This window comes from Harpegnathos saltator, unplaced genomic scaffold (assembly GCF_003227715.2).
Source record: "Harpegnathos saltator strain DR-91 unplaced genomic scaffold, Hsal_v8.6 scaffold556, whole genome shotgun sequence".
Classification (NCBI taxonomy): domain Eukaryota; kingdom Metazoa; phylum Arthropoda; class Insecta; order Hymenoptera; family Formicidae; genus Harpegnathos; species Harpegnathos saltator.
The window spans coordinates 604318-620097 of record NW_020230378.1 but is presented as its reverse complement, the minus strand read 5'-3'; the positions used below and the strand labels follow the sequence as shown (position 1 = coordinate 620097).

The 15780-nt window shown below is 49.9% G+C and overlaps 3 protein-coding genes across 3 annotated transcripts; 1 reads left to right on the top strand and 2 right to left on the bottom strand.

The window, feature by feature from the left end:
* The first annotated feature begins 580 nt into the window (after positions 1–580).
* On the top strand, positions 581–1855 carry LOC112589597 (putative nuclease HARBI1). The gene is made up of 4 exons (XM_025303554.1): positions 581–634; positions 779–936; positions 1197–1602; positions 1731–1855. Exons 2-4 carry the CDS (start codon positions 856–858, stop codon positions 1835–1837), a joined length of 594 nt encoding a protein of 197 aa, XP_025159339.1. The 5' UTR covers positions 581–634; positions 779–855; the 3' UTR covers positions 1838–1855.
* A 6543-nt stretch (positions 1856–8398) lies between these two features.
* LOC112589600 (uncharacterized) lies at positions 8399–9001 on the bottom strand. The gene has a single exon (XM_025303565.1). The coding sequence runs from the start codon at positions 8999–9001 to the stop codon at positions 8399–8401; it is 603 nt and encodes a 200-aa protein (XP_025159350.1).
* A 1176-nt stretch (positions 9002–10177) lies between these two features.
* Positions 10178–12215, bottom strand: LOC112589599 (WEB family protein At5g16730, chloroplastic-like). Its single transcript, XM_025303564.1, has 3 exons — positions 11062–12215; positions 10748–10963; positions 10178–10670 (listed from the first exon to the last, which is right to left on the bottom strand). The coding sequence occupies exons 1-3, from the start codon at positions 12213–12215 to the stop codon at positions 10178–10180; spliced, it is 1863 nt and encodes a 620-aa protein (XP_025159349.1).
* Positions 12216–15780: the final 3565 nt, after the last annotated feature.

The following is a 15780-nucleotide window of genomic DNA, read 5'->3' as shown; positions in this document are numbered from 1 at the left end:
ACCCGCAGCTACGACTGCTCCCCTCCCCTTCCTTAACTGTGGTGGGCGATTCGCTGTTCTCAAACAATGAGGTTAGTAACCGCCACAGAGCGCCACTAGCGCACAGAGCGGCAGGCGTCAGGCGCGCGCCTTTCTTCCGCTTTTGGCGGTTATTCTGAACATGTTGGTCAACGCGTGCATAGAAGCACTACTACATTGTCCATCCGGACGAGACACCAGGCATAATTCAAATCGAACTTCACTCGGTGAGTTCGTTTGATTTTATAATGTTTTGAATGAACAAACGTGTGTGATAATTTCGGATTTCCTTTCATCTTCATCCAGCAGTGATGAAGATGAGTATTTTCTTCGAAATCCGAGGCGAATTGTTCCTAAAATGAAAAACTTTTTGCAAATAGTACATCAATATTCCGATCACGACGTAAGTTTATTGTTATAATTTAGCTTGTGAAAATAAAAGTAGAAAGTAATTTTTATTTTTGTTGTAGTTCAAATCCCATTTTCGAGTTTCGAGGGCAATAGCATATGATATTATAAATAATTTCGAAAATTCGACGTTCTATTCTGGTGATATTACAAGCCACGGAGGTATTAAACCGTCCTCTGCTGAATCACACGTTTTATCTTTTTTGTGGTAAGTTTTACATGTACATGTATAGTTTTTAATTCATCCACCACTCATATTATATATATATATATATCATCACATATATATATGATATATATATATATAATATTAAAAAGATTTCAAAAAATATTACTTTGTATAGATTTGCAGGAAATAAAGTGTGCTTAAGAGATGTTGCACAAAGATTTGGAGTATGCGCTGCAACGATTTTTCAACAAAATAATAGAATGATGGATTTTCTATGCGATATAGCTGGAAACGTCATCAAATTTTCTAACAAAGAAAATACTGCAAACGAATTCCTTCAAGTATGTACATCTAATTAATGTATTTTAATGAAGCTAAAGCTAGCAGCCGATTCATAGCTTAATTATGAAAGCAGTAGTTTTTAATTATTATTTAATAAATGTCAATTTCTTGTTAATTAATTATTTAATGCTAAAAATTTTTCTATTATTCTTTAGTTCTAAACAGTGCTTGTGCGAATTTGCTACTAGCTTCAGCTTTATTGTATTTTATGTATGTTTTTCTAATGAGTTATTTAATGTATATGTATATAAAATTGAAGATTGCAGGATTTCCGAAAGTTCTTGGCTGCATTGATGGGACTTTCATTAAAGTCCGAACGTCAGCCCACAAAATAAAATCGACATATGTAAATAGACATGACATCCCTTCGATAACATTGCAGGGCATATGTGATGCTCGAAAGAGATTTATAGATATATTTACAGGTATCCCGTCGAAAATTCACGATGCGCACGTATTCAAATTATCAGATATATGCGACGAGTTGCCAGGAATATGTGAAGGCGGAAAATATCACTTCCTAGGCGATGGAGCGTATTCAATAAGAGAATGGCTTATTATATCATTTAAAGACTACGGAAATCTGTCTGCAAAGGAGAAACAATTTAATAAAATGCTGTCTGCGACTCGAGTATTGATCGAGAATGCGTTTGGACTGTTGAAAGGTCGTTTTCGACAATTAATCGAAGTAAATCTATTGTTGATAAAATATCAAAATTTATTATATCATGTTGCGTTTTGCATAACTTATGCATAGACAACAACGATAACTTTGATGTCGATGTTGTTATAGAAAACAATGAAGATTATAATAATGAAGGCAGAGGTCAACAAGAAGCTCTATTACGAAGATTAGGGGAAATAAAAAGAAACCAATTGATGAATGTACTTTTTCCATGAAATAAAAATCAATATAATATGAAATTATCAAACGTTTATTTGTCCTGTGGCAAATAAGTACATATTTTCCGATAAAAAACAAAACGTATAAAAACAAAACGTATTTTTTTTATAACACGTACATATTGATTATTTTTTCAAAATTCATATATTATATCTCTTATTTATTTCATAAACATGTAATTTTTTAACATACACGCTTCTTCAAAAAGTTTGATTGTTTGTAAAATTAAATAACATTGTTTTAAAATTAAATAACACAATAAGTTTACTTTATACTGGTTCATACTTAATAGTCTGAGCAGTACTATATCTTTCGTAAAGAAAAATATGCATACGCTAATATTAAAAACCACTAATATTAAAAACAAAGACATACAATTAGTAAACGTACAAAATTATAAGAGAAAAAAAATAATTAAAATCATACATCACATCCAACGTTTTAGTTAGAAACTTTCATATTAACATATGGTTCAGGCTGATTTTACATTAGTCTTTCTTTGGTTTTTCTAATACTTGCTTGTTTCTGTATCATCTTACTTTAGTTCCCGCTACTTTTGTTTGGCAAACAACTCCCGTATTAAATTCAACTTTTCTTGGTGACGTTTTTCTTTTGCCACTTCTTTATTTTTCCAGTATTCCATCCTTTTATCAGTATCACTTGGTTTCGATTTTTTTGTCTTCGGTGGTATGCTATCAGTAGAATGTGTAGAGGCACTATCATTACAGATTTCTTCCGACATTCTTGTATTCAATTTAGGATATTTAACGCTCCTTGCATTTCGCAACACCTCGGGCTCAATACTATCGTCCGAATGAGCAATTTTACGCAATTCTTCTTCGAATGGTACATCCTCTCTAGAGCTGCCTGATTTAGAATTGTTCTCAACTGCTTTTTTTTCCTTTTGAGAACGGTTTTATACCGATTTTCAACTTGAAGAGGAGTTTTTGATACGTCCAACATCGTCAGCATGTCTTTTGAAATTTGCGCCAACATCAATTTTTTAGTTTTTAATTTTTTCATGGGACCAATATCCGACATATATGTTTCATATTTATCGAGAAGAAACGATATTCCTGAATTGCTCCAGTAATCTGAAAATCACGTTGTTTAATGATTAATACAGTAGTCTACATTATAGCACCAGTAAACCTATTAGTAGGTATTACAATAATGTAAAAATTTTGTGAAGTCAAAGATTTTAAAAAATCTTTTATATTTTATATTATTCTGCCGCGAAACACGCGAATTTTTGGACCAGCGTTTCCCGGACAGGTGGATGGGTCGAGGTGGTCCCGTTATTTGGCCGGCACGATCGCCAGATTTGAATGTGCTCGTTTACTTTGTTTGGGGCCATATTAAATCTAAAATCGAGCATAGGCGTGATGGTACCAGAGATGAGGTACGCGATGCAATTATAGCGGCCTTTCGTACCATCACGCCGGACATGGCGCATCGTGCGACGCGACAAATAACTCGAAGAGCCGAACTCTGTTTGCAAGCAGAAGGAGGGCACTTCGAACAATTATTGAATTAAATAATAAGAGTGGATTAGGCCTACTGGGGAAACCACTTAAAAATAAAACGCGCCAAGCTATCTACCTCACAAGGTGGTGTGGAAATGATAGTTTTTGTACTACCCTGAAATAAAATAAATAAAATAATTGCCCTTTCGGAAGCTTATTATTTATCGCATCGGATTTTCTTGTCATTTCTTACTTTAGGAATTGTGAATTAACGATTGATTCTTTATGTTCTCCTTCGGTAAGTATCTTATTAAAAAATTAGGGAGATGCGTGAAATATTTAACTATAAAATGTTTTTTTTGCACGATTCAACGACAAGAAACCTGTAAAGAAAGCGTCAATCAATCATACATTTATGCGTGTCAAAATAATACACTCGGATTTGCGTTGTACCGTGATTATACCTGAGGTAGGAATCAATTTTATGCCGAGTATCGTTGGTGCACCATTGACAACGATGGTCCTCTTTTCGCAATTGTACGATACAGAACTTTCAGTTTCTTCTGTCGTTAATATACCAGTGACAAGAATTACGATATAAGACAACAATTTATGCATGATATATGATAAAAATGTTTGGTCCATGATACAGCTTGCAAATGAAATATGAACGATACAGAAAAATATTAACTGAAAATATTAACACTGAGTCTAATTCATCAAGGTTTATGGTTAACTTAAACAAAATTGTGCTATTCTCAATCAAAATTTCTTAATCGTTCTCTCTCTCTCTCTCTCTCTCTCTCTCTCTCTCTCTCATTTCGTCAGAAAATTGGTTCATTCAACCAAACATATTTTCCGTGTAGACTTGAATAAAACGATAGGACACGATGAGTCTCTACGCGAATTCATACTCTAACAATATCTAACGATATCATACTCTAACAATTAAATATTCTCCTAACGATAGAGTACAATAGAGTACGATGAAAAGTGTTCATCGTACTCTGTCTTTACGTGATATCATTTCTTTCGGATCCGATGCAGCAAAACGATAGATTGCGATAGAAAACAATGAGAATTTCTGTAGATCTCATCGCTCTCTATCGCTTTCTCCTTTTCGATGTTTTCCTTGATCAAAGAACTTTTGAACCTTGAACTTTACAATTCAATATGAGCTGTCTGTAGTACCTCATAAAATAATTTCGTAATTGTAATCGCGAATATTCAGCGGCCATTTCGGCGCTAGCATAGACGCGGTGCGACGGGATGTAGGAGCGGCGAGGTAAGGACATAAACATTGGCGCGTTGTCCTTCCCCTCGCCGCGCGCCGGCAACAGTTCCTTTGTAGACTGGGCAGTGCTCTCTAGCCTGAGCGGCTAGATGCTCCTCCCATAACGTTTCGGTGCGCGCTCATTCCTCTAATTTCTGTCATTAATAACTCGATAATTATTGCGAATCTCACAAAACGGTATGGGACTTTTATATTTGTCTTAACCCGCTCTATGTCTCCACGAGCTCTGCCAGATTAGTTATGAGACACCCTGTATATATATATATATATATATATGATCAAGCCATTTACTATAATATATAAACACCAGCAGCTTCTCTTTGCTAGGCCCATTATCACATCTTGATTAAGGATCACTTTTATTTTGATATCCTTATAACCACCGCGATCTTGCCTCCATTTCCTGGATCAACCATCAATCTTGCTTTCGTTTGTCAGATTATCCGCCGATCTTACCTTAGTTGGCTAGACCTCTTATCATAAAAACCTCGATAACCTTGAAACGACTGACCCAAAGTGAATATAATTATAGTATTTTGAAAGGGTCTGAATAAAAGGACTATAAGGATATGCAATAAAAGATGTAGGATTACATATAAAAAATTCGAGGTAATTTTCACCTTTTTTTTTTGTGACGAGGAGGAAATCCATCATGGATACCCTGACCCTCGGGGAAGGGTCAGGGTTATGCCGGATTCTTACCGGCTAAAACCTCCCCGGGTGGCGCTGCGAAGGGACTTGGATCGATGCCCCGGAGCCTACGTAACTGCTATCGAGGCCCCGAGTCCGGATAGACGTATCGTCTGTCCCCGAGGGGTGGAGCGAGGAGGGGGAGAGGCGAGCCTAGACTCTCCTCAATCGTCTCTCCCCAGGAAGGAAAGGGGAGGCGAGCCGAAGCTCATCTCAACCAACCGTTCCTCCCTTTCCACCCCTCACGCCCCACCTTTGTGACTGGGAAAGAAAGGGGGAAAGCCGGCAACGCCTGCGCTTCACCCCCAGTTCCCAATCAGGCGGGGCGCCGCCAAAGTACCGTTGTGTGGCTGACTGACCCACCGTATCTGCCAGCCACATTACGTTGGGAGGGTTGGTTGGGACACCGGGAGTCCCCGCCCGGTGCCCCATCCTCCCGCCCGGCGGTTACGGGGGAAAAATCTTATCCCCTAGCCGCCGGGCATCTTTCTGCCTATGTATAGACAAAGGAGGGGGCTAGCCCCCTCCCTTCCTACTCACACTTGTTAGTATGGGTCCCGAGAGGCAAAGGAGAGAAGAGGTAGTGTTTCGACCAACTGGTCGATTCCCCCCTCGTCCTCATCCAATCCCTGTTCTCGGGATCGGTGGGCGGTTGGGTTGCAGCTCGTCACCGCGTCCCAATCCTTTCTTTCCTGCCGCCGCCCTTAGTGTGGCGGATGCCATGGCACTCACAGCCACCACCTGGCCTACATTTGTTCCCCCTCTCCCCTGTTTTGCCCTTCGAGGTGGCATTACACGGGTGGGGGGAGGGTCCTTCCGTGGGGTGGTGGGGTTTGATTAGGTTTGGGAGAGGGAGGGGAAGGAATAGGGCGTGGGGGAAGGAGTGAGAAGGGAGGGGGAGGGAGAAGGGGTTTTGTGGGTATTGGTGGTGGGAGTACCCCCACCATTCTCCTGACTGCCTCCTCCTCCGAGGAGTCTACGTCACCTTCCCTACTTGGGGAGCGGTGCCTGACTCGGCGACACTGTCGCCTCCTCTGCGCCCTCCCCCTTCCTTCAGCCTGTCGGCGGAATTCCTCCGCCTCCTCCTTTTGCCCCATCACGTTTTCGCAGAAGCGTGTGACAGTGTCCCACTTTTTCTCACTCCCTAGCATCGCGTTTACGACACTGGAGAGAGAGAGGTCGGGACCCACCTCTCTGACCACGACTCCGCACTCCACTGCCCATGCCGGGCAGTCTTTGAGGGTGTGTTGCGCGGAGTCGTGGTCAGCATTGCAGTGGTAACACTGCGTCGTGCGCTCTTTTCCTATACGACACAGGTACTCACCAAAGCAGCCATGACCGGTGAGCACCTGTGTCATTCTAAATGTCAGGGTCCCCGTCTTTCTGCCCGCCCATTCGGCCAGGCAGGGTCGGACGGCCTCGACGCTCCTTTTCCCGTATCTCGTGTTGCGCAGGCGCCTCTCCCAGCGCTGGAAAAGGAGCTGTCGATCCTGGTGCTTTGAACGCTTCAGCGTCCCAGCGAGCGATTCCCCAGCCCCCAAGTTCCTCCGGAGCTCCTTTTTCCTCCTGTATGCATTTCCGTACATGAGTGCAAGGAGCTCCAGAGGGGGCATGCCCGCTAGGGCCGTCGCCGCCACGTGGGATACGGTCCGGTATGCCCGTATGACCCTGACCGCCACCGTCCTCTGCACTCTGCGTAGAATCGCGCAGAGCGGACGGCTGGCGGCCAGAGTTTCCGCCCAGATGGGCGCACCATAAAGTGCGACCGAATTTATGATCCCAGCGTGGAGACGACGCGCCTTCATGTCGGACCCCCCGATATTGGGCATAATCTTGCCCAAATTTGCCGAAATGATCTTTAATCGGGGGGCCAGGCGGCTGAAGTGCTCCTTAAAGCACTCTTAAAGGTGCCGTCCAATATGAGGCCCAAATATTTCATTTGGGCCTCGACGGGAACTCTGACCCTTCCTATTCGCAGATGGACCTGGGGTGGCTTCATGCCTTTCCGATGGACAAAAATCGCCTCGGTTTTCTTCTCCGCCACCGTCAGGCCCACCTCGCGGATTGAGCGCACGACGCAGTGTACTGCAAAGTTCGCGGCTTTCACCGCTTCCCCCCAGTCTTTTCCCCCGGTCAGCACCAGTGTGTCGTCTGCATAGCAGATGATATCGCTGCCGGGGGGGAGGGCAGTTCGGAGGACTTGGTCATATCCGAGGTTCCACAGGAGCAGGCCCAAAACGGACCCCTATGGAACCCCGCAACTCATCCCCCTCTCTTGCGTCCCGCCATCGGCGTCCATCCAAGTTAGACGCCGATCCCGGAAATAATCCTCGATAACGGCTATGAGGTAGCGTGGGAATTGGAAGTGATCTCCCATTTCTCTCACCACGCTACCCCGGGCAGGGTGTTGAAGGCGTTTGCTATGTCCAGTGATACAGCCACCGCCACCCTGCCCTCCATCACGATGGCCTCCGAGAGGGTTCTCAGATGTTCGATCGCATCTATGGTCGATCTACCCTCTCGGAAGCCATATTGGCCGTCATCGAGGCTCGGACCTACCCGGGCCATATGCTCCGTGAGGCGGGCAGCTATGATCCTTTCGAAGACCTTGCCCGCTTCATCCAGGAGACATATGGGGCGGTACGCGGAGGGGGAGTCTCCGGTTTGCCCTCTTTTTGGAAGAGGACCACGTTGGCCCTCCCCCAGACTGGAGGGAATTTTCCCTCCTTAAAGGCGGCCGTGAAAATCTCGGCCAGCCTGCCCGCAATAAACCCCGAGGATAGGGTGAGTACACGGCCAGGTATGCCATCAGGACCTGAAGCCTTTCTGCTCTTAACCTTCCTGATGGCCCCGGCCACCTCCTCTACAGTAACCCCCGGAACCCCCTGTTCCGGGGGTTACTGTACGAAACTCCCTGTTGGTCTGGGGAGGGAGCAATGTATGGGCCTATGGGGGATATTCCATTCCCCAACGGGAATAGGGACCCGCTCCAGGAACCGGGGGTCCAGCGTTTCCGTAAGCGGGGGCGTCCATGGCCTCAACTTCTGCATGGCAATTTTGTATGGACGCTCCCACGGATCCGCGTCTAATGTCCGGAGGAGGATGTCTCACCCTTGACCCTTGGCCGCCCTAATGGCTTTGCGCAATGCGCGTGCAGCCAGACAGAACTCTATACGGGCGGCCTTGGTCTCCTCGGGTGTTTTTCCATTATTGCGGGCTCTCCTATAGACCCGCCTGAGGTGGACCGACTTTCGCCTCAACTCCGCGATCTCGTCGGTCCACCACCAGGTGGGTCTTTTGGGGCAGGACTTCACTTTAAGCATCGCCTGATCGCATGCCTGTGCGATCAGACCCATTATTTCGGCTATCGCCGAGTTGAGGTCCTGCCCCTCCTTCCACCGTGGCCAGGTGGTCGCCTCAAGGATTGTTTCCAGTGTTTCCTTGTTCAACTGGCTTAGGGCCCATCTGGCTGATCGGGGATCCCTGTTGAGTCTCGGCCGTGGTAGACCGTTGGGGGTGACGGAGAGTTCCATTTCAATAATTAGATGGTCCGATAAGGACTCCAAATCCTCCGCCACCCTCCAGGCCTGCACCCTTCCATAGGCCGCAGGGGTCGCCCATGTGAGATCGATCACTGACCCCCCTGCGGTCCAACGAAGGTTGGTTTCCTTCCTTTGTTTATTAGATGCAGGCCTAAATCCACGGCCCATTCTTCTATTACCTCCCCCCTCCTATCACCATCCCGGGTTAGACAACGCCGACTTGGCGTTGAAGTCCCCGGCAATGATGACAGAGTTCGGGAGGTACCGTCTCACGGCCCTCCCGATTTCCCGTAGCCTGGACTTGTAGGTTATTAAGTCCAGGCTCTTGCTGGGGGGGAGGTATACCCCGACCACGATAAGAGCCCCCTACCTGACCACGACATATCCCCTCCCCTTACCCAGTTGGGTAGCAGGGGGAGTGGTTGTCTGCCCTCCATGTTATAGCGACGGAGCCCAAGTCGTCCCCGAACCACCTAGGGTTGTTCTTGGGGACGCAGTAGGGCTCCGCCGCTATTCCCAGACCTGCACCACGCTGCGCCATTGTGTGCGTAAAAAGCGGCATTGCTTGACGGGCGTGGTGCAGGTTGGTCTGGAGTAGTCGGGTGGCCATTATTGTCCCACTACGATGACTTTTTCACCCGGCTCCTCCAGACCGTCATCCTCTTCCTCGTCCCTTTTACAGGTCCTCTTTTCCCCTCTCCTCTCCACCTCCATCCTCTCCTCAACCCGTGCGTTAGAGGGGGGAGGATGGTCAGTGGGGGAGTAGGGGGAGGGATGATTTCCTCCTTCTTCTTCTCCTCTTTCTCCTTGCGACTGGAGAGTGTTTCCGCCTCTATTGCTATTGCAGTTTTTGCTGCCGTCCCCGTAGGTGCTGTTTTCGCAGCTTGCTGCTTTCCCTCTCCTGCTTTCTTTCCCTTCCTTTTTCCTCTTTTAGGAGGGTTGCATGCCGGGCGGTCCATGCGGTGGTCCGCTGGTTTCCCTCCAGCCGCACATATTTGGCACCTGGCTTTAGATTTACAATCTCTTGCCAGGTGACCAGTTTCTCCGCATCTATAGCAATTCTTGCTCCTGTCCACGTCGCTCTTGCAGGTCGCTTGCACGTGGCCTTTCTCCAAGCACCTGTAGCATTACAGGGGCTTCGCCTCCAGCATTTCAATTTTAACCTGGGTCCATCCTATGGCTATTGTCCCCCTTTCCGTCGCTCTCTTGGCTGCGACTAGGGGGCACCGGATCCATAGGGATCTGGACCCATTCGGTGCTATAGTGATTTTCCCGGTCTTTACGTTCGCGACTTCACACCCTCCGCCACCTTCTCCGCCACATCTTGCTCTGTGGTGGATAGTTCTAGGCCACATCTTGCTCTGTGGTGGATAGTTCTAGGCCTCTTAGTCTTATTTTCCCCATTTTTTGGGGGCGACTGATCTTTGCCCTATCCTCCACTACCTCCCGTAATTTTTCGGCGAATAAGTCCGCATGTTCTCCTCTTTTTTCTCCAGGGATCTCCAGGATCAACGCTCCAGTGGCTCCCACTCTTGTCTTCATCCTGGAGATCCCCATCTCTTCAATGTCGATTTTGGCCTTTGCCTCCACCAACAGTTCTTTATACTTCCCGTTGTCCGTCGATATTGCTATCGCGGCCGTGTTCGGGACTTTCCTCTTCCTAATTCTCTTCTCCTTTTTCTCCTCCTCCGCCCTTTTACCCGTCCTGATCACAGGTTTCGAAGGCTGGGTTTGGGCTTTTTTCGCCGTTTCTCTCCTCTCTTTCTTCTTCTCCTTCCTTCCCACCACCTTAGCCCAACTTTCCTCAGGCTTGGTGGTATTTGCCCTCTCAGTTTCCCTGTAAGGGAGGAGTGGAAGTTCCTCCTTTCTTATTTTGGAGAGGGGGGAGGTATGGATTTCCGTCCACTCTCCTGCTTTTCCAATACCATTGTATTGACCCCTTTTGCCCCTTGTTTCTTTCTTTTCCTCGGCTGCCTCTGCGGTTTTAGTTGTTCCGCAGTTATAGTGGAGACCTCGTTCTGGCTGTCCCTGCTTTGTGGCGCCATTTGGCTCAACACCTTTGCCACTATTGACACCACTTTCCTTTCCAGGGCCTCAGCCTCTTCCTCTGAATCTTGCTGCTTTTCGATCCTTATTTTTTATCGAATCGAATGTCCTCTTTTATCGTTGGTCCAGATTTCCCGGCTTTAACAACCTCTTTGTATTTTCTTTTGGGGCCTGCTCTCTACAGTTTTGTACTTATAAGTCCCTTCTGGACTTCGATTACCCCTATTGTTGGTTGATCTTCGTCTTCCATGTCCTCGATAGGGGGGGAAATATATCCTTGTGGATCAGGTTCCCTCATTTCCTTCTCCTTTACACGGATCGGAGTTGGGGGTAGTGCCCTTTGAAGAGGTGGGGGAACTGCCGGCGCTGGTGATGGCGCCTCTTTTAATTGGCCGATAACGTTCCTCAGTTCCTCCATCTCTCTTCTCATTTCTCCTTGGGAGGTGCGGAGTCTTTGGTTTTCACTCCGCACCTCCTCTAAAAGCTCTATGCTTCCTCCTCCTTCCGCTACTCTTCTGTTGAGCATAGTAGCTCCCACCGTGATTGTAGCGGCTGCATCTCTTAGGACCTTTATATACGTCCATTTCATATTCCCGGATTTTACGACGATTCCTAATACCTTTTTGGCTGCGTCTATTACTGACGCAGCCAGGTCATTAGTTGGGGCCTCCTCCATGTTCTCCGTTTGCCTGTTTATCTCGGCTCTATATTTACGATTCTTCGTAAGACCGTCAAACGAGATCGACGGATTGTCCGAGGCCTTCAATAGGTTCTCCTCCTTCATTTTGGCTTGGAGCTTCTCCTTCCTCGCCATGTACGCCTTTTTGAGGTCATATTCCCCGGTTGTTTTGGGTCTGCCTCTCCCCCTCAAGGCCTTTTTCGCAAAGGCCTCTTCGTCAGTCTCCCCGTCAGAGTTGTAGGGGATGAACCATTTACTCTGCTTTTTTTCAGGGGACTTCGGTCTTTCAGGGGACTTCGGTCTTTCTGGCGAAGTTGAGACCGGTGTGGACTCTACCCTTTTGTTGGGGGTCCTTGATCTGGACCGTGACGGAAACATATTGTCTATCCTGCCGCTCCTACGCGTTGCAGCACGAGTATTTCTCTTCCTCGTTGCTACGTTGCGAGATGAACTACGGAGTTCGCTCTTATCAGTCATTTGGCTTGTGCCAGGTTGGCTGTTGACAGAGGTTGTTCTCTCCGTTTCCTCCGTATGTGAGCTGGTAGGAGTAACCAACTCTCTTCCCTCCTTATAACTTGCCGGGTCCGTCATAATATCTATGGTGTCCAGATCCTTTTCCATTTCTTTTGTTTGTTTTTTATCTTGCGAGGTCGTCATTTTTGTTTTGAAACCCACCATTCTGCACGGCTCCGGTGCCCGAGCATGCCCGCATCCCACCGGAAGGGGGGAGCCTCCGAGTTCCCCCAGAGGAGCACCATATGGCACGGGCCGACGGAATATTACATCGTCGGCACTGGCCTCCCGCCCCCTACACGCGCACTGACCACCACTTCTTCAGCCAGACCATTTTTTCGGCCAGACCGCTTTCGGGGGTCCCGCACCTCCGACAATGCGGGCACCGTGCAGAGCGGCGCCACGCGGGGGGCCCCATGGAAGGAGGTAGTTCACCGGTGTCGCACCCCACTGGGAACGCCTCCCCCATGGCAGCCAGCGTGCTCACGCCGCCCGAGGGTCCGCTTTAGGGTGATGCGATCGCTTTCCCTCGGGCACAGCACATAGGGGCTCCGGCCCTGCCTCGGAATACGTCCGAACGGCCCAGCGCACCCCTCCACCCCCCGGGTACCGTGAGGGATTCCAAACCCTCATGGTGTGCAGACGCGGGTGTGGGTACCTCCTTCCGCCCGGCCGTGGCCTGGACGGATGAGGGAGAGGATCACCCCTTTTGGCTGCCGGAGCACCGGCGTGCAATGCCTCCGGGAATGAGTCCTCTAGATGGCGCTTGAGGGTGTCCCGACCCAGACCTCGGAATACGTCCGAGCGGCCCGGGACACCCCTCCACCTCCCAGGTACCATGGGGTATCCCTATGGTGTGCAGACCCGGGTGTGGGTTCCTCTGTCCGTCCGGCCGAAGCCGAACGGGTGAGGGAAGTCAGGGAGATCCACCTTCAACGAAGGTGAAGTCCTCTCCCCTCATCACCCAAGGGTGCCCCGACCTCGACCTCGGAATAAGTCCGTGCGGCCCGGGACACCCCTCCACCCCCAGGTACCATGGGAATAATCCCATGGTGTGCAGACCCGGGTGTGGGATCCTCCCTCCGCACAGTCGTGACCGTGACGGATGAGGAAAAGAGGTCCTCTCTCCCTTCGGCTGCCGGAGCACCGGCGTGCAATGTCTCAGAGAGAGGGGTCCTCCTAGGACGCATCGAGGGTATCCCGACCCCGATCTCGGAAACGTCCGAGCGGCTCGGAGTACCCCTCCGTCACCCAGGCCCATGGGGGGAGGATCCCCATGGGGTGGAGTCCTGAGTGCAGGTACGTCCTTCCACCCCGGTCTAACCATAACGGTCCAACCGAGTCAGGAGGAAAGGGTTCTCTCTCTTTGGCTGCCGGAGCACCGGCGTGCAATGCCTCGGAGAGAGAGGTCCCCTTCCTGGAGCGAGTGTAGTGGAGGTCATCCCTGTCGGCTGCCGGAACACCGGCGTGCAATGCCTTCAGGGGTGGTGATCCCCTCTCACCCGCTCTGTGACCATTCTGGTCCAGGACCAATCTGGCACCCAGCCCAGTCGGGTACTTTTGGTCCAGTCCCTCAGTACAGACGACTCCGGCATGGTAGAACCTACCAGGGGCCAAAACCCCCGCCGGCACACCTCTGTACATCATTGGGACCTTCAAGCCTTCCCACTACGTCAAGGTGACCCACGGGGAGGAAAAAAGTGGACTCTTTCTGGTCCCCTTCCCCACCCAATGCCCAGTAACCTGGCACAGTCGTCGGCCATCCACTCCGAAAGGGGCCCCAATGCCCGGCGGCTTTTGCCTGACGGATTAGGTCGCCCGCCACCTGCGGGCTCCCCGTTGCCGACTATCTCCAGCCGTCGAACACCAGGGCACTCCATTTCGGACGGATAACCCCCGACTGTGTGCTCCAGATTTCCCGGACACCGGGTGTTGTGCCCTTGGTTGCATGCTAAATGGTGAGTGGTGAACCTCATCCATCTCGCTCGCAATCCAGGCATCGTAATTGTCATGCCATTTTTAACATGCGCTGGTCGAACTGCTTCCGGTCGCGGTATCGTGTGTCCGCATGCACCCTTTTCAGGGCCGGTCGAGGCGCAGGGGACGCCAGCTGCGGGAGTCTCCCAGCCCTGCAGTAGTGCATACAGGAGGCTTCGTCACCGTCATCGGCGCCACATTGCCGCCCCACACACGCCGGGCCAGCAGGGGCCAGACAGCCTAACCTGGGGGGTCGGAGGTCCTACCCCCGCCCGCCCAGCTCACGCGGTGCGACGCAGCGGCTCCGTCTCTAACGGCGGCATACCTCCACGACCCATACGCCCGTAACAGCCGGCCAGCTCCTTTCCATGGGAGTAAGACTGGGACACCGATGAGTGCATCCCTCAAGTTTCCTCAAGTAATACCCACCCAGTACCCAGAAAAACCCCCCTTCAGAGGCGACCTAAGCTGGTTCATTCGTCACGCTTATCCTCTCCGGCACTGTGACGAAGGTGGCCCTATTCACCGCCGTCACAGCCCCAACCCATCGAGGATAGGCGTCGTCTCCAGCCCCCTCCGGTCCCCACCCCCCCACACACACATTCATTCTGGATGGCTAGCCATCCTACACCAAGGAGGAGCCCGCTCCGTCTCCCGAGAGCACCCTCGCCCCCGCCGCCGAGCGAGCCCCCCAGGCGCCGCGAGACTTCGGCCTAACGGATCAGTGAGTGCAAGCCCACCGTTGCCGACTATCCTCCGCCCCCCGACACCCAAAAGACCCCCACCGACGACAGAACCGGGACCCGCGGGGTCCGCCACGCGCTCCACCGGGTGTTGCCATTCGGCAGTGCTCATGTAGAGGAATTAGACCACATGAACTCTGCCTTGTGGACTTCATACGCTCGGCTGTCTCACTAGACTAACGAGGCCGCCTCCCCGGGTTTGTTCTTTGAGGTTCTTCCTTCCTCCTCGGTGGACTGGGAAACCAGTCTCACGAGTCCGAGCACCCGACCGGTTTGTTCACGAAGTTGCCTCTCCGGTTTGGTCGCCCTGAGGCTTGGCGAGTCCTAAACACCGCCCCGGAACTAACGGGTCCAAACGCCCGACCGGTTTTAATCGGAGTTTTCCTCTCCGGTTTGGTTGCCATGCTGCTACCGAGCCCAAACTCCCGGGTATTTACTTTGGGTTTTCCTTCCCCTCGTTTGGTGTCTGTTAAACAGACTAACAGGCCCAATCGCCCTGGTTTATTATTCGGGGTTCTTCCTCCCCTAGTATCGGCTACCTGGACTGCCAGACACACACGAGCCCGAACGCCCGGTTATTGTCAGATTTGCTCTCTGTTGTGGTTGCCCGAAAGCTGTCGAGCCCACACGCTCGGATTTTTACGTTGGGTTTCCTTCCCCTGGTTCTGTTAGCTGTCTTCTCCAGCGTAACGAGCCCGATCGCCCGGATTTAGCATTGGGGTTCTTTCTCCCCTAATAATAGATTGCTTGCCCACGAAGTCAAACTCTCGAGCTCTCGCCCGGGTTTGATATCGGAGTTTCCAGTCTCCGGAATAGGTTGCATAAGGCTAACGAGCCCACTATCCCGGGTTTTTACAGTGGGTGTCCTTCCCCTCGTCGGGTTGTTTGGCAACCTTCCAAACTAACGAGTCCGATACCCGGGTTTTCGTGGATTTTCCATCCCTCGGTTTTTACATTGGGTTTTTCTTCCCCTTGTTCCGATGTCTTGG

What these genes read in the sequence shown, in the direction of transcription:
- LOC112589599 (XM_025303564.1), bottom strand. Translation starts at nt 12,215, where the DNA reads ATGACGACCTCGCAAGATAAAAAACAAACAAAAGAAATGGAAAAGGAT. An exon ending in GGACTTATAAGTACAAAACT is followed by an intron (nt 10,964 to 11,061) that starts GTAGAGAGCAGG and finishes ATAAAAAATAAG; the next exon opens with GATCGAAAAGCAGCAAGATT. An exon ending in AATACAATGGTATTGGAAAA is followed by an intron (nt 10,671 to 10,747) that starts GCAGGAGAGTGG and finishes CCTCCCTTACAG; the next exon opens with GGAAACTGAGAGGGCAAATA.
- LOC112589597 (XM_025303554.1), top strand. Translation starts at nt 856, where the DNA reads ATGATGGATTTTCTATGCGATATAGCTGGAAACGTCATCAAATTTTCT. An exon ending in CTGCAAACGAATTCCTTCAA is followed by an intron (nt 937 to 1,196) that starts GTATGTACATCT and finishes ATAAAATTGAAG; the next exon opens with ATTGCAGGATTTCCGAAAGT. An exon ending in TGCGTTTGGACTGTTGAAAG is followed by an intron (nt 1,603 to 1,730) that starts GTCGTTTTCGAC and finishes ATGTTGTTATAG; the next exon opens with AAAACAATGAAGATTATAAT.
- LOC112589600 (XM_025303565.1), bottom strand. Translation starts at nt 9,001, where the DNA reads ATGGGCCGTGGATTTAGGCCTGCATCTAATAAACAAAGGAAGGAAACC.